At 43.2% G+C, this 27382-nt stretch overlaps 1 protein-coding gene across 2 annotated transcripts in view; it reads right to left on the bottom strand.

The window, feature by feature from the left end:
* Window positions 1-27382, bottom strand: part of CCDC13 (coiled-coil domain containing 13) — a 431895-nt gene that overhangs the window by 299469 nt on the left and 105044 nt on the right. For both annotated transcript variants that reach the window (XM_078665306.1, XM_078665307.1), the window contains exons 5-6: window positions 24067-24156; window positions 14801-14917 (exon numbers count right to left, since the gene is read on the bottom strand). In XM_078665306.1, the coding sequence (XP_078521432.1) occupies window positions 14801-14917; window positions 24067-24156 (207 nt within the window). The remainder of the gene's footprint in view (window positions 1-14800; window positions 14918-24066; window positions 24157-27382) is intronic.

Raw genomic sequence — 27382 nt, 5'->3', positions numbered from 1 at the left:
CAAAGTCATACACCCATTTTTCTTATCCCCACTCCTCTTACTCAAGACTAAACTATGTTTTTTTACCAGCAGTGGACTTGGTGGGGATCAATGGTGCAGTGATCCGCCCAAGGGTAGTGTCAGATCATTCTTCAGTTGAAATACGAATCTGGGGCACAGTAAGAGGACAGCAAAGGCAATGGAGCCTCCACGCTGGTTGGCTCAAGGAAGCTAAATTCTGGGATAGCATTGGAGAAGGGATTGTAGACTACTTTAAGCTAAATACATCCTCTTGAGTCAACCTGCTCTAATCTCTGGGAAGCCATGAAGGTAGTGATACGGGGGCAGATAATGACATACATTGTGGGGAAGCACAGACAGAGGGAAAGTGACTGTCAATACCTAGAACAGCAGCTCCAAACCCTGGAAGCCCAGCAAATCTCTGTGATTGTTTGAATTTAATCTCTTGTCCTCTGTGCAATTGGTACTGTTAAAACTGCAGTTTATTTCTCGTGACTGTTTGAATTGAACTCTTGGTTTCTGTGCAATTGGTACTATTTAAACTACTGTTTTTTTACCTATGGCTGTTTAAAATGCTGTCCTAGTTTCCCCTTTACTGTGCTTAGGCGTGCAGAGTCAACACCCTCAGCCGCCCCCCACTCCCTTTTGGATCTTTGAAAAGTTAAAAAGGCAAACTACCACCTCAGAGGCTAAGCAGAGTGTGTTTGTCCTCTGAATCTGCTTTAAGGTTTAAACTGTATTTGGAAAATGAATGTAACCCTCGCATTTGGCTAGAAAAAGGGATTTGTTGTGTGCGAAAAGCAGTATGAACGTGGCTTAGATTTGGGCCTATCTGCAGGGTAAACTAGGACCAGCAAAGTGTGGATTGAGTCTATCAGTATCCAAAGAGATTCTTGAGGAACAGCTTACTGCCCGCTGGCCATCAGACAGAGCTTGAGGTCACACCCTCATTACGTTTGCTATTGGACGTTACATTTGTGCTCTGATTGGTTCCTGTATCTGGTGTTTCTATCGGGCTTAGGGTTATGTTTTTGATTGGCTAATAGGTCTGGTGCTCTGACTGGTTGCTGTATCTGGGGGTTTCTATTGGGCTTAGGGTTAGGTTTCTGATTGGCTGCTAGGACTAGGGCTGCGAATGGTTGCAAGGGCTTGGTCTCCTACTGGTCCTAGGGCTTAGGGATAGTGTTGTGATTGGTTAGGGTTAGGGCTAGGGTTACCATTGGCTAAAAGTCTCACCTGACCACTAGGGCTATTAAAGCCTAGAGCGCAGAGCGTCTCAGCCCAAGCTTCGAGGGCAAGGGGGGTTGCCTGTTTGGGCCTTTTCTGGACTGGTCAGGCCTAGGGACAGAAATGCTGCCCCTTTTTTTCATTTACAAGCACCCATCTTAACCCATCCATAACCACAAACATTAACACACTCACAGCAAATAAACATTGCTCATTTACTACAAACAACGTGTGACCAGGTCCAGGTGGATCTTGTTACACCTTATATGGCCCCCGTGAATGGCTATACAGGAAGAAGCCGTCCCGCTCTAGCCATCCGCAAGGATCTCTGAATTACGTCGCAGGATTACCAGCACTTAAGGGGTGGAGTTCTAAAAGGCAGTGGAACTGACGTTTCGACGCAAAAAGAGGACTTTAAAAAAGGAAGTCAGAGCACGGGAGTGGAGAACAGAGATGCTGAAGACCCCGAGAAAAGGGGCACCGAAGAAAAGATATCACCAGAGAAAACACCTGAGGTGCTGAGATCGAGAGGGACACCGAGTCACATAGAAGACATCGGGGCCACAGAGGAAGAGAACAGCTCTGGGCGAAAAACGCCTGAGTCGAGCTGTCCTAGAGAGGACACAAACACTGAGACTCTGACTACCATGGCATAGGAGGGTCTTGGTATCAGGCATGTGAATAGTGCTCATTTCTTGTCACTTGGTGAGTGGGCGGGAGTGTGCACCACACGTTGAAGCAACACTCTTGGCTTAAGCACGGTGTACACAAAGTTCACTGGTGTGGTGTAGGGCATGCTATCTTAAACAATTAGTAATGGAAACTCAAGACTGACCCTGTTGTCTTGTTTTGCCATTTCTTGAAGGGCACCTTACAACCTCACCAAGAGTCCTGAGGAAGGAGGGGAAGATTGAACACGGGAAAAACAGTAGGAACTTCTATATAAGAAAAAAGACACTGTGTATAGTTTTCAAAAGACTTGAATCTGAACATTTTGCCATAACAGATAAAAGATAGAAAGACTAACAGTAAGAAAAATAAAGAAAAGAAAGCAAAATACCCTTCCCTGAAGCCTATCAAATAAGGGTAAAAAAGTGGGTGGCTCTTGGGCGTACGGGGCCACACAACCCTAACCACAATTCTCTATCTCAAAACCACCAAATAACCCCACAAACCACACTTATCAACTCGTCTACCCCAACTACCGCACAATGGCACCTTCACTCAAACACAAAACACCACCATATCCTATACCACTAACATATACACACATCAACACAACACAAAGCCACACTATAAATAACTATACTCTATCCAGACACGCACCTCGCTCATACAAAGCACCAGCTCCATCCTCAACTTACTCCTACTAGACCCCTTCCGGTCACCACCAAACCTATACTCAACCTTCCATCATTTCATCGAACACCCTCCTCTTTTTATCAAAAAAACACAACCACACAGCCCTTACACTCCACTGTACCATAAATAATACTTCTTCCAGCGATCAACTCCAACACACTCTTAACTCTTGTCTGTCCCTTCTCACGCACCACATACAACCTTTTCCAAAACACATCACCACCCCTTTACCATTCAGCTTCCACTCACCAACAATACTTTACATACAAATGCTTCGCAGAAAACAAATAGATCATCATCTCCTCACACTAGCTCATAATACATTTTGTTACAAACTAGAAACATTCACCCACTCCTACCCTCCTGACAACACAATTAACACATACCCTAAACCAACTCTACTGCCAAGCTTTCTTTCTTTCCCCACACTTTACACATACACAAAAACTCTCTTTCAACTGCCTCTCATCAATTGGACAATTTAGAGCCTTACAACATGACCTATATGCTGCACCACCACCCCTAAATCATACACCTTCCACCCTAAATAAACACAAACAAAACAAACAACATGCCACTCTTCACAACTTTGCATCTCTAGGTCTACAGCATAACAAGGCTACTCCAGAAAAACAACAAACCTCACCAACTCACTCTCAACTTCCATCTCCGCACGCAGACCAACCAAAATGACTTCTTAGCCTGCTGGACGAGGAATAAGATATAGAAAAGCTACACTATTGCTATCCTCATACAGCTAATTCTAACACTAAGGACACACCTGTTACAAGTCCACAAAATACTGCTCACTCTTCTACAAAACAAAGGCACACCATCACCAAAACACAATCTCTAAATTGCCTACTAATAAATGCTTGATCACTCTACAAACAAGCATCACATCTACAATCTTCTCACTGACACACAACTTGACTTACTCTTCATAACTCTATCATGGCTAGGAGATGAAATGGCTTCAGTGTTGCATAAAGCCTTTCATCTAGGCTATCAATCTATCACAAACAATTGTATAGGCAAAAGAGGGGGTGTCCTAACTGTTGTAAACAAGCAAACTCTAAATATCACTAAAGCTGACAACGTCTCCATACAAGGTTGTGAGGCCCTCTTCACCAGAAGAAACCCTGCATGATCTTCCTCCTGTAACTTCCTACTCCTTTACAGACTTCCACCTTGCAATAAAACATTTACAGACAGACTTCCGGACACAGTTTAAAACCTGATAACACTACACTTCAACCTATGCATTCTTGGTGACCTAAACATTTGGCTTACAAACCCAATATGACCCATCCGAAAACAATCAATGGCCTAGACACACTGAACCTACATCAGATCATCCTCAAACCCACAAGCATCGCTGGACACATCCTAGTTGTCTTTTGTGCAAATACGGAACTAGTTCCCTTTCAAATGATTACTGCAGACACATGGTCAGACTACTATTTGCTATCTTTCCAACATAAAATACCACAAAGCAATACACCTAAAACCACCTTACATGCATCCACCTATCAACCGTGGAACAAACTCAATTTTGAAAACTTGGAAACACAACTAACATCCAATACAGATCTAGACACTATACATTTTGTTAAAAAACTATATGAGAGGCTACAGGAAGCTATTGATATCCTAACAGCACTCAGAATAACAAAACAGGGATGTCGATTTCCTATAGCCTGGTGCACAGGACATATTGTTTGGGGTCAAGGACAACAAGTTTTCATGTTTATTTTGTCCTTGGGAAAGTATGCCCAACTCCCTGCAGCTCTAACAGTTTGGTTGCCAGATTACAGTACCAAATTATGGATCAGTGACGGGCATTGTCTGCAGTTAAGGTAATATTTGTGTCCAAATGTTAATGCTATTTCAAACTTGTATTTATGGTTCATTAATACGAAGCCTTTATTATTAGGGTGAGCACTCTAAAGAAATGTTGTAAGTTCAGACTGCATTACTGACAGCGGTTCCAGTAGAATGGGTAAAGCCACAAGCCTACATATCCCCTGCCTTGAGGGCCCTACATTGGTTACTGGTTGCCAAGAGATCCACATACAAGCTGCTTTTATCACCCGCAAAGCTATAGATGGTGCAGGGCCGCTCTTTATTAGGAATAAAATCACCAAATACATTCACCAAATACATACCTCCGTTCAATATTGACACCTCGCCTCAAAATACAAGAAATTACCATAGGTGGAACATCTTCTCTGTTCAAACAGCCAAATGGAACTCATTAACCCCCAAACATGAATCAACGGATAACTGTCTTATCTTCAGAAGAACACTCAAGAGTTGGCTCTTCCCTACATAACCACCAAATGTACAGCACATCCCTGTGTATATAATCATGTAATCTGATTATATGTATGTATCTAGATATGTGTATTCCTTTGTATGAATGGGTACAATAATTATGTTTATAAATATTTAGATATTCGTTTAGTGTACTTAACAAAATGTACATATTACTTATGGGTATATTATTCAATGCTTAACATGTATAAAGGTCACTAAGTAGTTTTCATATACGTTATTTGATTAGATGCTTATGGTTCCCTGTTTATTTATTGGTCACAATATGTAAATGTTTATCATAACTATTTATCTACAATTGCTTCACTACTGAATTCATAGAAAAAAATATATAAACACAAGTAAATTAGCTTAAAGTACATTAACACTTGAAAGTCTGAGTTTATTAAATACAACTTAAAACGTGATATAATACCAAACTTATACATATAGATCTTCAATGTACTTGTGTATCTATATATTTATTACTTTACTCCTACTGTCAACAAAATCAGCCTCTCCAATGCGCTAGTCTATATCTCACTCAATATATCCTCTACCTCCACTCTCTGACTTATTCCAACCCTCATTCAACTACTATGATCCCAAACATAACCCTTTGTAGACCTTTCCCTCTTCTATCCCTCCTTGCGTAATCGCACACCTCTTTTTACCATTCAGATCTCCCAAACAAGCATTTCTAAACCCTTCCCTCATGTATCCCTCCTAGACTTATCCAACACCTCCTTTTTCTCCCTAATCCACTTCTAGACCCTGCCCCCTCCATCTCTCCTTTACTCATCCCAAACCTCCTCCTACTGATATAATCTCCAAATAACCACTTTCTAGACACTTCCCTTCTCTATTCCTCGATTATCTTTTTCAGTCCAACTAACAGTTCAAATGTCCACCACTCAAATTAATTCATGTTTCCCTATACAAATTCACCAATAATCCTTTTTGGGTTCCAGAGTAGAGTGCTACTCGCCGAAAAGCACATCACTCTTACCTCATTCCACTGACGTCCATCCCCCATGTGTTATTCTCCAGCTGGGCCACTCTATGCAATCGCCTGTCATGATTCACAAGCTCTCTTTCGCCAGTAGATAAACAAAACTACTTCTGGGTCAACAGCCCACACTCATCTGCTTGAGAGCAGCCATCGCCAGTTTCTCTGATTGCCATAAAACTAGGATCCACAGCAGGTCACAGCAGTCCACTCTATATCACTACTCTTTTCATTAAAGGTTATTCTTTGCTTTCTTATACCATTTCCTACTTCTCCCATTTAATATGTTCTTCCCCTTTCCAAAGCAGTATCTTTATCTTTGCTTTTCCAGAAAGGAATAACAGTACTTTTCATATGTATCCTCCATGCCCATTGCAACCAGCTATTCATGCCTTGTATTTGCTTTTGCATAGCAATACTACGCTATCATGTCTGCATGGTGTTCACAACCACCTCCAACAATAATTTGTACCAAAAAAATACTCAACAAAATCTCCAACAGGATTTCAGCATTCAAATACATGCTTTCGTCCACTTTTAAAAAAGTAATGGAGGAAATGAAAATCTCAATGAAAACACTGTGATTGGTACCCTTTAATTCTTAATGCAATTATGATGAACCATATGCAGTTGCATCCATGCTCTCCTGTAGCAATCATGTAATAATGAAAGCATTTATCTGCACAGAGGCACTTTGGAGGATTTCTTGGACGCTGACCCTGTGGTATTCCTTGTACCCTTCAGGACCCAGCAGGACGACTCGCTTCGCTGTCTTGGACACCGGCCACCGGGTGAGTGCGGTCAGCGGGGCTGCGAGCGTGCAGGGGACTCCATTGCCCAGGAGCCCCTGCGAGACCTTTGATTGACATCCGGTCCGCTCTCCCTGCTGCCGCCCCCCGCCCCTGGCTGTTTTAAAAACCCTCTTTCTCTCTTCACCTGCGGGACGCATTTATCTGCACAGAGGCACTTTGGAGGATTTCTTGGACGCTGACCCTGTGGTATTCCTTGTACCCTTCAGGACCCAGCAGGACGACTCGCCGCACCCGCTCCGCGGGTGCCGCTTCGCTGTCTTGGACACCGGCCACCGGGTGAGTGCGGTCAGCGGGGCTGCGAGCGTGCAGGGGACTCCATTGCCCAGGAGCCCCTGCGAGACCTTTGATTGACATCCGGTCCGCTCTCCCTGCTGCCGCCCCCCGCCCCTGGCTGTTTTAAAAACCCTCTTTCTCTCTTCACCTGCGGGACGCATTTATCTGCACAGAGGCACTTTGGAGGATTTCTTGGACGCTGACCCTGTGGTATTCCTTGTACCCTTCAGGACCCAGCAGGACGACTCGCCGCACCCGCTCCGCGGGTGCCGCTTCGCTGTCTTGGACACCGGCCACCGGGTGAGTGCGGTCAGCGGGGCTGCGAGCGTGCAGGGGACTCCATTGCCCAGGAGCCCCTGCGAGACCTTTGATTGACATCCGGTCCGCTCTCCCTGCTGCCGCCCCCCGCCCCTGGCTGTTTTAAAAACCCTCTTTCTCTCTTCACCTGCGGGACGCATTTATCTGCACAGAGGCACTTTGGAGGATTTCTTGGACGCTGACCCTGTGGTATTCCTTGTACCCTTCAGGACCCAGCAGGACGACTCGCCGCACCCGCTCCGCGGGTGCCGCTTCGCTGTCTTGGACACCGGCCACCGGGTGAGTGCGGTCAGCGGGGCTGCGAGCGTGCAGGGGACTCCATTGCCCAGGAGCCCCTGCGAGACCTTTGATTGACATCCGGTCCGCTCTCCCTGCTGCCGCCCCCCGCCCCTGGCTGTTTTAAAAACCCTCTTTCTCTCTTCACCTGCGGGACGCATTTATCTGCACAGAGGCACTTTGGAGGATTTCTTGGACGCTGACCCTGTGGTATTCCTTGTACCCTTCAGGACCCAGCAGGACGACTCGCCGCACCCGCTCCGCGGGTGCCGCTTCGCTGTCTTGGACACCGGCCACCGGGTGAGTGCGGTCAGCGGGGCTGCGAGCGTGCAGGGGACTCCATTGCCCAGGAGCCCCTGCGAGACCTTTGATTGACATCCGGTCCGCTCTCCCTGCTGCCGCCCCCCGCCCCTGGCTGTTTTAAAAACCCTCTTTCTCTCTTCACCTGCGGGACGCATTTATCTGCACAGAGGCACTTTGGAGGATTTCTTGGACGCTGACCCTGTGGTATTCCTTGTACCCTTCAGGACCCAGCAGGACGACTCGCCGCACCCGCTCCGCGGGTGCCGCTTCGCTGTCTTGGACACCGGCCACCGGGTGAGTGCGGTCAGCGGGGCTGCGAGCGTGCAGGGGACTCCATTGCCCAGGAGCCCCTGCGAGACCTTTGATTGACATCCGGTCCGCTCTCCCTGCTGCCACGCCCCCTTGTCTTACCTGTCCACTTACTTATTGTCCCTTCACTCCCGCAGCGCGGGACGCAGCCCGGGGCGAAGACCGGGCAAAGAGCGGGCCGTTTGAGGCCGTTCGAGGACTAAGAGGACTGGGCTGGGCCACCCCCCCTTGTTGGTACACTTTACAGTTTTATTGTTGTTTGTATTGTTATTTATCCACTTGTATTCTGTAATATGTGCTCACGGGGTAGTCGGAGCAAAACCCTCATGGCTGCTAGCAATTGTAATCGAACCTTGGATGATTTCTTGGTCAAGACCAATTTGGCCATTGACGAAGAAATTAGCAAAATGCAGCACAAGGTCTCCCTAGAACTTGATGCTGCAAGAAGGCTGTCAGAACATATTGCCAACACAAAAAAATCATCCTTGGGAAATATCGCATCTGCCCGTACTCCTGATCGTACCATAGCTCCTCGGCCCTTAATAGTAACAACGGCAGCTATTCATCCCGCACCGCCATCAACCCTAATAAATTCCCCCCCCATCCCCACTCCACATTCAGTGCAGCAAAGCAAAGCCCTTGCCCCACTAATTAAAGGCATAGGCACTATTTCTTCTTTCTTTTCTAAAACTAACCTAGTTACCAAATCGGGTAGTGCTAAGAAAGCAGCAACCCTTAAAAAGAAATGTTTAGCGAGGTCCATTTATGCACGAAAGAAAGCCAAAATGGCAAGATCACAGTTTTTTAATCACAGACGTACCATGGGCTCTCTTGGGGCGAAAGTTGATAGCCAGAATATAGCTCCTAGCGGTATGGGGGGGGGAACACGTTCCCAGTTCTCCTAGCCTGGTGGAAGATACCATCCTTGTCATCTCTCCAGAGTTGAAAAGTGTGGTTAATCCAGAGTGTCGGGAGAGCTGTCCCGTGAAAGGAAGGGAGGGGGATGAAGAATTCCTCAAGTTAGTTTGGGGTACGCTTAAGCAATTACTATCCCCTTTGGAATTAAGACTCTCCCGCATAGAGAACAATCTGTTGGAAATGGACAGGACAATAGTCACCCTGGCTAGTTTAAGCCTAAAAAGCATGGAAGCTAAGCTTCCATGTGTAACTGACCCTGTTCTCCAACCTAAGGCACCTGTAACCATACCATCTCTCCCACATGTACCTGTAAGTAATCCTGTGACCGAGTTAGTATCAAAACCAACACCTAAGCCCCGCACCATTATTCCCAATCCTGCAGTACCTACCCCTAGTTTAGTTGTCCCTTTATCTCCTCCTTTGCAAAAATCAGCCATTAGACAGAATCTTGTCCCAAGAGTAGTAGCCCACCAACATTCAAGGCCAGAACGTACGAAACATCTACCTCGACAGGCTACCCGCTCTAACTTTCGTGGAGGGTTTATTGACCTTCCCCCTGAAGCAGGGTCCTATGTCATCATTTTAGCTGGTGTTCCTGAATTGGACCCTCATTCCCAGGAGAATGATCTTTCCCTAAAAAACAAGGTCATTCACTGGCTTAATACTAATGCCCAGCTCCCTGGTCAGCATAGAAGTAGTGTCCTAATGGTACGGAGAGTGCCTTGGATAGGCCCCACGCATAAGTCTATAGCGGGTGACTGTGTTGTGGTATCCTTTGCCGACCCTCACTCAGCCCAGCATCTCTGTACATGGCCTTCCCATGGAGCTAATTCCACCATTGTCGTGAGGCCCCTTACTTTTTTCTACCCTCCTAGACATCAACCTATGAAGAACACTCTATGGTCAAATGTTCAGCACCCTAGACAGCCAGCTTATATGGCTGATGGGTACACCCAGCACAATTGGTGGCAGGGGGTACCGATATCAAATAGGTTTGGTTGTCTGGAGGATGTCGACTGACATGGGGGGTCGGTCGACATATCGCCATTAAATAACCTCCCGCTTACTCAGGATACAGGCTCATTTACCACCCCCGTAAAATCTGGTGTAAGTCCAACTTCTTCCAGAAATTTGACGAATTCTCCCTATACTAGGGAGGTAGCTCAACCCACCATTCTAACCTCGTTAAGTTGTGGACCCATTATGTCTGGAAACCTGTATTCACCGCCAGACCCTAGCGTTGTTCCGGCTATGTCTGGGGTTGACGCGCAGGGACTGGCTTCCATCCACCTAGTAAACGGTATGGATAACCCATTGAGAGTGGTATCATGGAACATTGCAGGGCTAAGGGGACGCCTGGATAATGATGATTGGACTAACTTTATCGACCTGTATGATATCATTATCTTCCAGGAAACTTGGTCAACAGTCCCCTTATATAGGGTGGGTTACCTTAATTTCTCAAAACCCGCCACTCCGAGTATTAAGGGTAGGGCCTCAGGTGGATTAACCATCTGGATTAAAAATAATCTGGGCTTTTATGGCAAGGAAACCTTGGTAGAGAGCCTGGACCTTCTGTGTATCACCTTGAGCAAGGTTAATGCCATCGATCTCTTTTTGGTTAATGTTTATGCTCGTGGCTGCCAGGGTGGGAGGAAACAAACTGTCACATCCCACCTTGACCTGGCACTGAAGAACCTCACTGCCGATAAGATCGTTATGGTAGCGGGCGATTTGAATTCCTCCTTTGAGCCTATACTTACTTTGGCTGAGGACGTGGGCGCTGAGGAGGACACAGCTTGGAATATTCCTCCGTTAACTATCTCTAAGGGAGTCAGGGGTACTGAGGCAGCACTTCATTGGCTGGGCCTCTGTTTGGAACGGGGCCTTCGGGCTGTCAATGGGCGCACGCGCTCTGATAGATTAGGGACACATACTTTTGACAATGGCTTAAGCTCCAGCCGTATCGACTACATTTTGATCAATATTGAATTTTGGTCGATTGTGCGCGATATGGTGGTAGAGCCCCGTCCAGAGAGTGACCACAATCCTCTCTCACTCGAGATTTTGGTCACCGGCCTGGGTGAGCAAGCCTGTGGAACTAATTGCCTGACATCTGACGTGGTCCTGTGTGACAATAGACGACGCGTAAAGTGGACCAGAGTGTTGGATGATCCAGCGCTTATTGCCGAGTTAGAGGAGAAGGTCAGGAGCACGAGGAGTAAGATGCCATCACTATCCTCTTTTGGTGCAGTTGACCCAGCCTTTATCAATCTCCATGAGGAGTGTTTTATGAGTTTAAAAAACCTCCTTACTAAGCCCTCTAAAGCCGCCCCCATTAAGGCGCACAAAAAATGGTATGACAAGAGCTGCAGAGTAGCTCATAGCAGCCTAATAGAGGCTGTCAAGGCTAGGAACACCGCAGATATTAGGGTTGCTAGGCAGCGTTATAAACAAACTCTTTGGGTGGCCAAGAGGGATTGGGACGACTCTTACTGGCTCGCTCTTCTTAGGGCCTGTGAGTCCTCCAATCCAACTGAATTTTGGCTGATTGTGAGGAGGGGAAGGGCTTCAGTCGCCCAAACACCCAATAATCACGTGTCAGCGCAATCTTGGGTTAAATTCTTTGCAGCACAATTTAATGACCCAAATATAGCCCTAGATCACACAATAGCAACCATCCCACAGAGTCCTCTATATTTGCCAGGAGATAGACTTATCTTTCTGGAAACTGATGCCTCACAAGCCTTGGAGTCAGTCCAGTCGGGAAAAGCCCCTGGCCTCGATGTCATTCCCGCTGATCTTTTTAAGCTAAATCCTGGTTTATGGGTCCCTTATATCACGCAATTGGCTAATTACATAGCCGCAGGCGCAGAGATCCCAAAATCCTGGAAAGGTGCGGAAATCCTGCCAGTATATAAGAAGGGTGATCGCTCCATCCCAAATAATTATCGGCCAATCAGTCTGATCGATGCACTTCAGAAGATTGTGTCTAGGATGATTTTAGTAAGAATCCAGGAATGGATCGACACCAATAACATACTTTCTCCTATGCAGGCAGGATTCAGGTTTGGCATTAGTACTATTGACCAGGTTCTGCGGTTCTCACTTCTTTTCTGGAAAGTGGTCTTGCTGGGTGGTGGCGTAATTTACGCCGCGTTTGTCGACCTTAAGTCGGCTTTTGACTTAGTTCCAAGGAAGAAGCTATGGGAAGCTCTTAGATCAATGGGTCTTCCCTTAGAGCTTTTGAGTTTCGTTCAGCGCTTACACGAGGATAATTTCGCCCAGGTAAGATGGGGCAGCCAGGGCCAGGTAACAGAGTGTTTCCCTGTACAACGTGGGGTGCGACAAGGTTGTGTCTTGGCACCCACCCTGTTCCTCTTGTTTATTAATCAGGTCATCGATTATTTTAACAATATCCAGTCCGATGCACCAATGTTGGGTGGTCGCAAATATCCTATGCTTATATTTGCTGACGACACCCTCCTTCTTTCTAAAACAAGAGGAGGGCTCCAGGTTGCCCTGAATAGATTTTCGGAGTTTTGTAATGCAAACGACCTACAAATAAATGTTGAAAAGACCAAATTTATGGTCTTTTGTAAGAAAACCCCCCCAACCTGTACGGTGTCTCTAAACGGGGTCCAACTTGAGCAGGTCAAAGTTATGACTTATCTTGGTGTGACTCTTGATCAGCATCTTGATTGGAACTCCCAACTGGAGACATCTAAATTAAAATTTAATAGGCTGGCCGGTTGTTTGGTTCTTGAGCAAAAGAACTCGTTTACAAAACGTATCACCCCCGCCCTTAAGATCTATGAGGCAAAAGTCCTTTCCGCAACCCTATATGGAGCCGAAGTCTGGGGTCATAAAGATCTATCAGGTTTGGCTGTGGCACAAAATAGGTTCCTACGGAACCTGGTTGGTCTTCCACAGTCTGCACCTATAAAACCTTTGCTACTAGACCTAGGTTGTAGACCAATTAATGATCTGGCCCAGTATCGTATAGTGTCACTCTGGCGTCGCCTTTGGTCCACTCCCGAGCTTAGTCTCTTTGCCCGGGAACTGGACGAGGTTAAATCACTATGGGGCGCGCAAAAACTACACTGGTTTAGGGAAGTTAGAATCACCCTACATATGATGGGCCTTCCAGAGCTCTGGTCAAATCCAGGGGGGTCCACATTTCCATCCAAATCTGAGTTTAAAGCTCTTTTTTGGGCATGGAAAAAATCTATTTTGGTATCCCAATCCCTGGACACTAATTTAACAGGAATATTTCTGTCGCACAAGGTCACTCCTGCACTAGAGCAGTATTGGGATTTGATACCCAAGGTGTTAGATCGTAAGCTTTATCATCAGTTTCGTACTGGCACCTTGCCAGTCAACTCCTTTACTGCTAAATGGGATTCGAAGTCAGGAAGCAAATGTCCTTGGTGTTTGGACCAGGAAGAAAGCATTGGTCATCTCTTCTTTGGTTGCCCTGTTTATCGTGATCCTAGGAATAAGTGGCTAAAACCCATCTGTGCATCCCTGAATTGTAGTGGTTCTCGTGATGCACTTAGGAAAATGCAAGTAATAAGATCTGAAATAGTGGTGATTTGTGTTGCAAGATTCCTGGGATGGTCTTGGCTGATTCGAATTAAGAAACTGAACGCACCCTTGCATTGATCGTTCCATTTTGATGTATTTTATGTATACTGTCATGCTTGTGCTTTTTTAGTACAAGGGATTGCTAGTGAATTTTATAGTGTATATGATTGTGTATTGTCTTTTATGAATTTTTACCATTCGAAATAAAGACTAATCGAAATCGAAATCGAAAACATCTCCTGTACAATGCAACAACTCTAGTGTGTGCTGCCACAAATCTTTACAATCCAGCCAGGAATAAACAGTGCACATTCCAATTGTAAAGATCACAGAAAACATGTGAGAGGAAAGAGAAAATTTGCACATTGGTCTCAGTAATGTCATGGCAATCTTTCATTTGTATTTAAAGGTTTCATCCATTGGCATGTGATTACAAAATGATGTAGCAGAAGAAGTTACTGCCAAATGCACTGATTACTGGAATGTCTAACTGAAAGCGTAAGATGAGTACTGAAATCATGGATTTTCTGAATTCAATGTTTCTGACTTCTGGCAAAATAAAATAGGTTTGAAACTGGTATGAATATTTGAACTCACTGGTTAATATTATATATTGAATAGAATGACACCACTGATGAAACCGTTTCTGTCAGCAGTATCCTCACACCCCTTAGGCATGGTCGGTTTAGCAAGGATAAGTGTGCCTAACCAGAAAGACACATAGGGGTCTGCACTGTCCGAATGAGGACTGCCCCGCCTCTGCTGGTGGGGTACATCATTTTGGCTAAACATTGTAGGAGGAACCAGGGCGCATATCACCATATTAAGACCAGCATGCCACTGATTTTAATCAGGGTGATTAGTGTAGTGAGTACAAGCAAGCCTTCTTGATACATGGCACTAGCACTTCCCATAAGAGTACCATATTGCCTCCATTTAGCTAATCAATGTAATTTCTGTATAGTATCTCAAATGAGGGCCAACAATAATGTCAGGATTTGGCTTCAAAATGGCATTTTTTACTGAATGGGCAGGCAATAAGAGCCATAATACCACTCCATAATCCATTACTTGGGCTTTGCAATCGTACCTTGTGTGCAATCTTTAGTTCCTGTTTTGTGGCTTGGATCTGGTTGCGATACTCCATCATTTTGAAGTTGGCTGCGGCCAATTTTTCTTGCAAAGCTTTGACCTCAGGATTCTCAACCTTTTAAAGAAAATAACCAAAGAAATAGAAACTTTTTACTGCCTGGAAAATATGTAAAACTGAACAATGCACCGTAAGGAAACTAGACAAATATATTACAATAGATAGAAACTTCAGCAACTCTACCCTTGCTGGATTTGAAAGACTGTGGCACTCATGTGAGTGTGTGCTTCAGCTGATTTTCTTCCGGACTTAGAAATTAAAATTGCTATTAGCCTATACTCACATAAAATGTTTAATATGTTTATAGAAAGTAACAGATTCAGCAATATGTAGGTACACTAAAATATAATTAGTTAAAAAGTCAGCCAAACTGAAGCTCAAAAGTGTATGTTCACTAGTAAAGGTGAACTTTCTGTTTTAGCCCTATCGCCAGATGGCAGGTGAATGAGATTCTCCAGGGATTCAAAGGAGCCAGGGGTGGCTTAAAGGTAAACCAGGGGAGATGAAAACTGAGTTGCTCAAATAACAAATCTAGGGTGGTCATTTAAAGCATGGAAGGCAAGTCACTAAACTGCTAGACTAGCACAGATCCCAATTTAGCATGACCCATGAGGGCTCACCCACCACCCTTACTTCTCTACCATTCTGGCTTAGTAATTTTGGACAAATGTGCTGCCCCTAACCCAGGCGGAATATGTATGGCAAAAACCTAATGCCTGGTGGATCGCCATGTTGTAGCAGCAGACTCTGCCTTTTTATTTCTTTTGAGAAAAGAAACCCCTAAAGCAGAGGTTTCTTTCTACAGAAAAAAAAGCTGGAGCTTTGAAGTTTAAGGTGTTTTCTCAGAAAGCATGGGGTATCATCTATAATTTTTCCTGCCCAGGTCACATCTCACATAGCAGTGCCAGGCAAGCAAAATGTGCATTGAAAGCCCTTTTCTAAACAGTGGGAGTTCCACCTTTTGTTAATAAATAATTTCAGATCTCACCTTATATTCTGCGATGGTCCTACTAGGCCTATGGTTTAAAAAGTCTTCCTGCCTTGATTTATTCAAATTCCCTTTGAGTGGCATGAGGAATCTATGTAGGGGTTCAACAATCAGGATTCATACAATTAGAGGGGAGAAGGATGTCAACAACGCTGACAGGCCTGCCTGATTCTGAGCATTGCTGTCTTGAGCTTTACCAGACAGGAGTCACAGGGGCTATGAAGAAGACGATCATCTATCAGCGGGTTGAAGGAGGAGGAAGAGAACCCAACCTGGCCTGTGTGAGCTGGGTTGTGCTTGACAGTAACCACGGAGACGGGGCGGGAAGCAGAAAAGTGGGGTGCTCACACTGCACTAGAGAGGCTAAGCGGGGAACCTGCGGACAGGTGACTAGAGTGGTTCGTCCAAAATGGGTTGGGGCTTTGGACAATCCAGCTAGCTGCACAAAGAGGTGACAGGTGGCGATGTAAGGAGTCAAAGGAGGTATAGGAGGTTTAGTAGCAAGCGTGGTGCAATGGGCACCTGTCACGTTGGGTTGAGAATCACGTGGCATGGCAGCAGGTGGTTTAGAAACCAATGCTGGCTAGTTCCCGCTTCACTCCCTCACCCCATTGCTCTACCTGACTTTGTACTGGGTCAATCTGGTTAATCAAGGGCAGGGAAGCACTGTGACGAACCTGGTCCCTGATCTCCCCTGTCAGCATGCGGATTTGTGCGGCCAGAGAGGTATGGTGGCTTAGGAGGAGTCGTCAGGTTGCAGCCCAGGGAATGGATAACAGTCTGCAGGGAATGCTGCGAATGCTGTAAATTATATTAGCATTGAGATCACAGTGAGCTTAGCGGCACCAGGTAAGGCTGAAGTGCTATTTTCGTTTTCATACCCATTTTGGAGTGAATTATCTGGGCTATCTTCAAGACATTGACTAAGGCTAGTTAATTATGGTGAAACCAACGAACAGACGACAAGGCAAAAGCCATTTAAACAAATTTATAAGGGAGTCTATGAAGGATATTCATGCTGACGAAAACAAAGTCCAAGTTGATAAAGATGGACATTGCCACATGGAAAGATCAATACAATCCTTGAGCATATTACAGCAAAATGCAAAAAGAAAAGGAATGACTTAATTAAAGTAAAATCTATCTGTTACTAATACAGCAGAAACAACTGTATCCCTATAATTTGAGAATTTGTCGAGCATGCACAGAAAATTTCGATACTAAAGGAGGATGCATGCCTGATACATTGGGTCTCTGAGACTGGGAGTACCACTGAACTCAAATTGCCCCTATCTATAGGCGTAAACCGAGGAGCACACTTTAAAGTTAAGAAAAGCAAGCGAAGGTGCTGAGCCCATCATTGTTAAGCAAATAAGATGGTCATTGGCTGGAGGACACAGCCCTAGGAGTCCAAGGAACCAGTCAATACTGGACTCTTTGGTAACAATGAAGAAACCCCCAGAGCATCTTGACAACAGATAGAAGGGACAGACAGAACAGGCCCAGTATTTACACAGAGGCCAAGTGAAGTATGTTTAGAGGAATGAGACAATAAAATAAAAGTAAACAAATGAAGATTTTGGTATTAGTAAAAAAAGCTTTATAGTGGCGGTTGGGGTAGAGGAAGTGGAAAAAGTGAAAAAGATTAAGGATGTCGAAGTGAGCATTTCTGCTCAGGGGTGTAATGAAAACATAAAATGGAGTAATGGAGGGCTTAATGTTGGGGTTCATATAACTGACAATGCTTTAATCACAAAAAAAGCCTGAATTGCAAATACAGGCAGAGATCAATCCTGTACCAATAGAATTTGCGATGAATAATGAAACAGACAGCCAGAGTGGCACAAAGAATCAAGGGCAATCGATGGCAGTGGCCCTCGCAGGTGTGTCTATTAAGGTTCCCAGAGGGCCCAAACTGCAGAATATACCCAAAAGCTTTACAGGACAAGCAGGGGAGTGGATGCAAAAAGTTGGTCCAACTGGTTCTGAAATAAACTGAGAAGTTGAATTAATTGAACCAGTTAAAACAACAGCCATGCGAATACGCCAAAGCCAGTATCCTATGGAAAAACTCAAACCTTGATAGTATATGACTGGTGTCTAGTTTTAAAGAATTTACAGATTGGCTAGGTTTCCCTAGGTTCTGGCTGAGCTAGGGTCCAAAATCTATAGATGCCAACATTGGAAAAAATGGGCCTATTTTCTGTGGAAAAATGTGAAGTGTCCATTTTGTGTTTTGGTCCAGTTGCTGTCGTGGGCACTAGACCTACCCACACAAGTGAGGGATGACTTTTATCAGAAGACTTGTGGAAGCATAGAATAGTAGAACATTTGTTATTACCAATTGGATTTCGCTGTATTTGTGCCTCTTAAATTAGGTCAGTGCATAGAAAGAAGACATTTTAAAAAATACCCTATAAATCATACGCTACTACGGATACTCACACATTCAGAGGTGTAGAATTACAAAAAGACAACGCTCCTAAACTCCATATCTCATGCCCATTTCAGAAATACATACGTTTCCTTGATACCATTTTTCACTCTACATATTTCACCATATAAATTGCTCTATACACCGTACAGAATGTAGAAGCATTGCACGGTGCGGCTCAGTTGTTGGCTCTGGGTACCTTGGCTTCTTGAAGAACCTACAAACCCAGTATATACCAGCAACCAGAAGGGCCTAGCGGAATGTCAATTTTTTCTCCATTCTTGTTCAATTTTCTTTATTTCAACACTTGTTTTTTATAGGAAAACCTTGAGAGGTCTACACATATGATCCCTTGCTGAATTCTGAGTTTTGTCTACTATTCAGAAATCCATAGCTTTCCCAGATCACTCATGGGTTTTACAATGGTATCCAACACAAACTTGGTTGAGAGCACAAAACATAAGAAAATGGGCTACCTCTTCGAAAAAAGCCAAAACTGTGGAACAAAATTTTTTTTTTTTTGATTCAGCTCTGCATGCTCCTGAAAGCTGGGAAGATGGTGACATTAGCAAGCAAACAGTTTGTTGATGCCATTTGTAGGGGAAAAAAATACAGACAATTATATCCGGAGCACTCTTTTCCCAAAACTCAATATTTTGTCTATTTTCTTGGTCCCCTCCATTGGAAGCAAAAACGCGGGTACCTTTAGTATCCCCGGGATGTTGAAAAAAAGGTCACACATTTGGCATGGGTACCTTATATGGAAAAAAAGTTAGGGCACCTTAACCGCAAACTTCCCCAAATAGACAAAAAAGGGAAAAGCACTGGAGGGGGAAAAGCCCAGCAGTTAAGGGGCTAATGGAGTACTGGGATTACAAGTAACCTTTCCATCAGCATCAAGGTTTTCAATATCCATATAAAGCAGATTAGAAAAACAAGCTTAAGCCAGTACCGGAAGTGAAAAAAACTGTGGTATACAGTGTCTTGATGATCTATTTGGAATACTCTCTCTTCTGGATCAGAACATGTTCAGTAAATTGTTTGAGTGAGTCTAACAATGCACAGAAGTGAGAATCCAACAATGCAACTCTTAAAATGCCTAAGGAATCCATTTGTCAGGTCTACATCTATATGGGGCAAAATTGGTGCAAACAAAAACATTGTGATTTTATCTAGAGGAGGACTGTTGTCCCCGTGATCTCGCTGAAAAAAAGCCTTAAAGAGCAGACCTGGGTACTTTTCCATCTCAGTTGGCTTGGATGTTAGCCTTAGCAAACCTCCTATCTGCCCCTCTGTAAGACATCACCTAACAGATGGTGCAAAACTTAGTGGCATGCCAATCCAGAAGTCAGACCATGGAGACTTTCTGGGATGTTTTCCCACTACTTGAAAGACACCCAGCAGAGAAAACTGGCATAATGAATTGCAATATGGATGAATTACTTAATAGCCAAAGACATTTTCAGGGTGCAGAAGGTGGAGAGAAAAATAGTTTTTATCTGGAAAAAAATACCCATCAGCAGTGTTCCTGGGTCTTGATCAGTGAGCTAAAAAAACAAGGCAGACTAACTCTCTCCTGTGCATGATAGTATAAGGCAGACTTCCAGAGTTATTAAGGTGGCAGGGTCAGTTTTAATTCTTTTAAGGTCTAACTTCAGGAAAAACATTCCTTGCTTTATTTTTAGAGACACACTGCTAAAGTGGTGGTTTTAGGCCAAGTGTACTTTATTGTGTTTGATTTGGTTAATTAAATAATATTTTTTCAAAATGCAGGATAATTGATCATTTGTCTGACAAAAGAGATTGAGAAATGTCCCACATTGAAAGTTGTGTTGTTATAATTATTGTCAATTTAAAAAAATGGATATCTTACATTACGATTTAAAATTCTGGATAACCTTCATAGATGATCATTACTTCCTAATGGACGTGTCAAAAGTATAGTTTCGTAATATAGTATTATGGACTGATTCAGGCTTTGTTACAGGCATTTACTAAGGCTGTTTAATCACAGCAGACAGTGTTCAATCTGCGGAAAGCAAAATGGTCTGCCACAGATAAGCTTACCCAGGTTCACCCACCACCACAGACTATAGGAGCCTTTTGAGAAGATCAGTATCCGGACCTGCGGTGGTTCCTCCATTTGAGTGGAGGAGCTCGCCCCTCACTCCCCTACACACTGCTGCACGACAAGCTTGAAAAATAAAATGGTTCTAAAATCCATTTATTACCATTTTATTTTTCCAGCTTTCTGTCGTAGGGAGCAGGACGGGGCCACTGCATCATTGCTGCTGATTGGGAGCAATGACGAGTGGCCCCTTCAGTTTGAAGTGCGCATGTCGGTTTGGCTAGCTACCTTGCTACAGCCGAAACGACATGCGCAATCCAAACTCTCCAACCCAGCCGTCTTAGACAGCTGGGCTGGAAAGCAAACACAGCCATCCAGTGCTCTTTGGAATGCTGAGTCAGCCTGCTCCAGACACTTCACTCATTCTGCTTAACAGCATGAGAGCAGCATCTCGATTGAATAAGAAGCTGTGGGATCTCTGTGACCTTGCACTTGGAGGAGTCTGGACCCGGGGACTGGATTTGCTGCCCGCTAAGGTAAGTTTCTTTTCTTTTTGAATTTTTAAATGTTTGTTTATTTGTATGCATTTTTATTGAAACTTGTTAATATCGCCACACCATTTTTACCACCACTGATCCAGACTGAAAGGGTATTCCAGTGCCAGGCCCATTGAAAATAAAGGTACCACTGACGAGAATGAACATGGAACGTGGGAAGGGCTGAATGCAGAAAGCCAGGGTGTTGAGACAGCAGAATACTGTCAAAGCTAGGAAATGCACTTATTGAAGAAACCACCCTGAATATTCGAGACTAATATTGATAGTATCTAAAACTGCTCCAATGAACAAAGACTATGAATGATACTTAGCTGGAAATTCAGGAGGTTATTAAAAAAACTCAGGTCAAGGATAATCAAAGCTGTGAGCCAAAGATGGCCTGACGCCATCTGTAGCAAGCCTACTTTAACACTCAGCAATGGAGGTAATAAAACATATGCATTGCGCCTTGCAGAGATGAGTCGGGGTATCATCTGCTTGACATTCGTGATCACATGAGGATCTAAAGTGAGCCGAAAAAACATGACAGCAAACTGGTAAAATGCACAAAGCATAGATTATTTGTGAAATTTGCCATGTTACACCTTGCTCAGCTGTGGGTAGATGCTGATGAGAAGCCCTTTTTTTTTCCTTATGTGAAGGAGGCCATCAAATTTCTCAAGTCGCTCAGACCTGATTGGAACTTTCTGCGATGGCTGCGGACTTCTCATTCCATGCAAAGTGTTTCCAGACAGCTTCAGGGGGATGCAGAGGATCTCAAAGCGTGTTAAGTTAATTCAAACATGGGCCTATGCGACAACCCTTTTTCAGGACCCTTAATGCTTACAGTATATGAGATAAGACTGGCATTGAACGATGCTGGCTGTGGGTCACTTGAGGGAGGTGGGCATGCATCAATACAGTGATAATTGCTTGTATCATGCTAACATCACTCAGTCCAGAAGAGTATCATTGACAGGAAAAAGAGTTGCATAAGATATCCAGACACACAACACTCATGTGACTTGTCACACAGACTTCGTTGGTCGAAATGATCTTGATTATTGTAGAAGGCATTATAGGCTTGGTAGACTACCTCAGCACCAGAGATTCAAGTAAAACTCTTTTTCACCTGAACCAGGAGTTTACCCTATTAGGGAGAACAGTGTCCATCCTATTGGTGGGGATATGCCTTAGATGACTCCCCTGGACAACACAGGATAGGGATTTGCTGTCAACGTCAAAAAAACATTTAGGCCTTCAAGTCGACTCACAGGTTGTCAAGTTCAATGGTGGAAAAACAAATGTCAGGTCTGACAATAGTCAAAAAGGGGCAGAGTAGTAAACTGTAGTAAATCTTCAGTTCCAGAATCTGAATAGCTTTAGTAGTAGTGATGCCCTGTTGATTGGTACTCCAATGAACTGTTTGTGTTAATATATAGCACACAACTAAACTTGCTGTCAACACCCCAAAGGGTAAAAGCAGAGATCCTGTGATGAAGTTTACATTTTCAGAATAATGTGCAAGTGGTTGTAGTTAGAGAACTTCCAAGCTTATGGCACCAAGTTGGATAAAAGGAGCCATCCCATTGCCCCTAGTTATAATCCAACAAACAGGCTGTTCTGAAAAAATGCTACCAGTATCTAAGGAGCAGGCAACGTATTGCAAGCAGGGGTGTACATGCACCATTCATACTTGGACTTGCACCAAGGAATACAGGAGACTGGGACCCTCTACATTCTAGAACATCCAGTTGCTTTTGTCAAGCTGCTGACTTTTTCCATTATGGCACATACCCCTCACAGTCGGGTACCATAGGATAAGCAAACCTCAAACTAATCGAAAACGGAGAGTTATCTCTTTCCTTGAGCAGGACTGCTGGTCATTTGCTAAAGCAAATTTTTACGGAGCAGAAGAAAAGCCATAACTACTGCAGATATAATAACCATAATCATGTTGGCAACTCCCTTGAAAGTAAACTGGAACAATAGTGATTACAGATGGCTTACTTAGGCAGAATATTTAGAAAACCTCTCCAGCTGTTTCATAACCCAGTAGGAGGGAATTTCCCATCCAAGAGGACCTAACCAGTATCATCTGAGTCCAAGCCATGGGCTTCCTTTTAGCATAGAAGATACAAATCCTGTAATTGAGAGCCAATGAAGATCAAGGTGGTTGCTGAACACTACTCTCTGGTTAGTGGTCTTTAAGGAAGGTCAGGTAGGGAAGAATATAAAACAATTCACAGAAAATCTACTGAGGGACACTGAGTGCTGAGACGCCCCTGACGTCTTCACAGTAGAGTTGTCACAAACAAAAGGGGCTTCTTTACAAGCATCTAACAACAGGATTCTCAACTACTAAAGAGACAGAAGACCAATTCTGAAAGAAGTCTACAGAATTCTCATTGGGGCCAGTAGCACAGTTACCAGTCCCATCATAATTTACAAGGTTTGTGGTAAATCTGTGGACCTGGTACATTTCGCTCGGGAATTTGGCTGTTGAACGAAGCCAAAAAAGCTACCTAAAACTACAAGAGAAAGGAGAAATGACTTAGGTATCAGATGCATAATTACCAGTACCCCCAGTAATTCATAATATCTCAGTGGGCATGCCACACACGACAATGGAAGTAAATGTGAGCTAATGGCTACTTTGTTGACTAGGGAATCAGGATTACTGATTTGCAGTTCACCTTATCCATTTGTCGATACTGTATGATCAAAACAGAAATCAGCCCACAAAGAAAGTCGTATCCAAGCTACTACAAATCCCTAAAAACAAATAACCCCTTTGAAATGGGAGATTTTTAGGAATCTCTGTCCCTTACTTGTAAGCCCAATTCTTTATGCCATGTGGAGCAGTGGAATCACTATTTAGTAATCAACCCATACAGACAATGTGTGGATAAATTCCCTCATAACATGCAAATGTCATTAAAAAGGGCATATCTGCTAATCACAATTGGGCATTTCACAATTCTACCTATGCATTCTCCTGATTCAGGCAAGGCCAATTAAGGTGCAAAATATTCTTGAATCTGTGATCCTTGGAAATGTTTAAACAAACCCTTGAATCAAACATTTGTTGAGCCATCCCGAACAATACAGTTAGGTATTCAATACACACAATAGAAACACATACAGCAAAGACGTTTCTGTGTATTAAAATGCTCATACCACAGCTCCTTCTGTGTTCCTGGGGGTAGTATGACGGGCTCCTGGATCTTTTCCACTTAGAGCCGGAGGATTGGTTAAGGTTGCCTGCAGCTGAATACAGAAAAGATCAACAGTATATGCAATGTTTTAGACAAATATATTCATATACTAGTATTAGCACAAATCACGAATACCAAATCCTACTAAAACTGCAAGTGTGATGCAAGGTATGAATGCTTGCACACCAAGTTCCCTTTCTTGAAATGCAAATTTGTCCTTTTAACTTTTACACCCTACCTGAAAGATCACAGCTTGCCCCTCCATTTGTCATTTTTTACTAACCTGAAAGCTCATCTCCTCATTACACAAACAGTAGCATGTTATTATGTTCCTTTGACTCCTGTTGGTAAATTTGTAGGCACTGTTGTCCTCTTAAAAGTTCTTTCATGTCTCAGAGTTTCTTTTGTTCTATTGAAATTAAAGCGCCAACCATTTATCTAGGGATTATGGTGGCAACCTTATTGGCATTGGAACCTGGAGACCTAGATTCTAATGCCAGTTTCAGAACTTGACTAAACAGGATTTGGATTCTTAGAAAAACACCTAATCCCATGTGTTTCAAACTGTAAAACGGGTGATGTAACTGCACAACGTGACATGTACAATGCAGAGCTGGAGAAAAAAAAAATCACACGTGATATATAAAATCTTGATTCAGCTCCTAAAACCCATGAATGCAGGGGTCTGATGCTCTTCAAGTTGGTCTGTGCTAGATAATTAACAAAATAAACCAACAGATGTCACAAGACAAACAACAATGTAATGATTCTTCTGATAATGGGGTTTCATCTGAGATATATTAATTCCTTAGTCTGCAGTTTTGATTCAAAGGCTGCAGGAAAAATTCAACACATCTGTCACCTAATAACTTTGCCAGCTGTTTTCTGCTCCTCTTTCTAGGCCTCATCTACACACTGTTAATTGCATGTTGTTCACAAATCCATTGTAAATACTACTTTACCAAATAAATAAGTAGACTTTGCTAAAGCATACTTCAAACCAATGGGCTTTTTGGTTTCCACCTCTTACAGCTACTGGCTTGAGATATTGTCAACCTCATCATATATTAGACCAAATGGGAATGTCTCTCTTCCCTCAGTCTATCAATTCTTTCAGGAGTCCTTGTACTGCAATTAATGCAGATTGATCAGAAACTGGGCATTGTAAATTAAACCATTACACTTCTGCTTCTGGACTCAGTAGTAGTTACAGGCCATTGTAAACATGAGTACATTGTTTGAGAGGTGCAAACAAGATAGGTGAGTGCTATGCCTGCCACTGACGATACTGTAAAATACCTCTCTGGTATGTGAAATATACAAGAAGGTCAAATTTGCAATACTTAACGCCCAGCAATTGTTCTGACTGAAAGTAGCTATATTATATGAAGTAGCACTTCATGGCAGCTTGGACTTCCCACACCAAGGACTAGCTCAAAAAACCTTTGGATGCATTTGGGGAGCCAAACAAAGTGTGATTCATAGCAAATCGTGGGTGATTTAGAGTTTGGCTGAAAGAGTTTACCAATAAACAAGGCTATAAAACCACAATTACTACTTTTTGTGGGTGTGGGATTTAGATGTTTTCCAACAACAAGAAGAATGCATTATCCTTGCAAGGGAACTGGCAGTTCTCATGCCTGGAAGCGGAATTTGGGTGTATTACTCCATGCCTTAACAATGCTGAAGAAATTAAACATTATGCAGAGTCCAGCAAATAAAGTAAGATTACACTGTGTGTCCTAAAATGTTTTAGCCATCGTTCAGCCATCTTACAGTGAATCTGTTTTTGTTGAACAGTCTACAAAGAAAACAAGTAACTGCAGTACAGGTGATAAGGAAGAACCCTCTGTAAGCTATGCAATGATCAGGAAAAAACATTACCTCCTGATTGTACCTCTAATTAGAATGGAAAATGGCCTTTAAAATGGAGAAGATAACTAGCAAAAGAACAACAACTATTTCTATTGGTAGTGAGCTGTGGAAGACTAAACACCAGTGTTATTTTTTAGGACACCAGCATTATTTTTTAGGACTGGCATTACCAAAGATCTTTTTATTTTGGTAAAATTATACATACATAATCACTTAGTTATGCATGCTTTCAGACAGCACTCTAGTCGTTGGTCTGCTGTCGTGGATATTAAAGTAAGGCCCTTCAGGCTGTGCTATAAATATAATGTAATTTCTTTATCCAAAGGAATAGTATAGTGATGGCCGCATTCTGACTAAGAGGGTGGGGCCAGCTACTCATTGGGGTTACAACTGTATAAGTTACAGAGTACTAATCACATTTGATTGTTTTGATACGTTTAGTAGCTCATCTGGCCTTATTTGGCCAAAAACATCATTATTATTTTTCATCATTAATCACTATCTGCCAGAATCTCATAAGGACACGCTATGACAAAGTTCATACAGTGAAAATAAAGCTACGTGTTCCTATTCGGAGGGCTGTTTCTATTACTTTTATTTTCTTTAGTGTTTGCTGAATTATAGAGTGAGCAGCAAGATAGCCAATACATGTTTCGCCCTGTAAGCCTGGGGCATTTTTCACGGCTTTGATTCACAAGTATGGTCCCTGCATCATGGGAATGTTGTTGCTGTAGAATTCTGTGTCTGTCTGGATTATTAATGATGGTGTAGCATGGTAGTTGAAATTCCTATACCGAGTGGGTTGAGGGAAATTCTTCAAATGACAAATCTTCAGGTAGTCTCCGAACATATACATATATATTATATATGCGGTCCGTGCTCTTCATTTGCGTCCCGAGAAGGATAAGCAGAGACGAGGAGTATTCTTCGATATATATATATATATATAGTAGTGCAGGTAAGTTTCATTATTCCGTTTGAACAGCAGCCGTAACGCGTTTCAGTCTCTGATGTTTTATACCATGTTTTTACGTTTTCTTAAAGTGAAATGTGCATTACAAACTTGTAGTCATCAACATAGAAAAAATACTACGTTTTACATCAACAACATATAGAAAACCACCAATGTAATTATACATTGTTCTTTTGCGTAGATTCTAATCATATGATACTTATTCAAATTCTGGTATAAACACTGTAGTCAGTTGTTATCTATTCACAGTTACAGTTGGCGGCACTAAAAACTGTTAAAAAATACCCTTGCGGTATTCCTGTCTAAATACAGATTGTGCAAAACTTGCAAAATACAGTACTGTGAACCTGGTGTCATTGTTGTTTTTTCCATGACTCCATAAAGTGCTGATGCAACTAGATATATAGATACAGTACAAATTAAAGTCTTG

This window comes from Lissotriton helveticus, chromosome 10 (assembly GCF_964261635.1).
Source record: "Lissotriton helveticus chromosome 10, aLisHel1.1, whole genome shotgun sequence".
NCBI lineage: Eukaryota > Metazoa > Chordata > Amphibia > Caudata > Salamandridae > Lissotriton > Lissotriton helveticus.
Note: the sequence above shows the minus strand (reverse complement) of the source record. Positions and strands in the feature narration are given on the sequence as shown.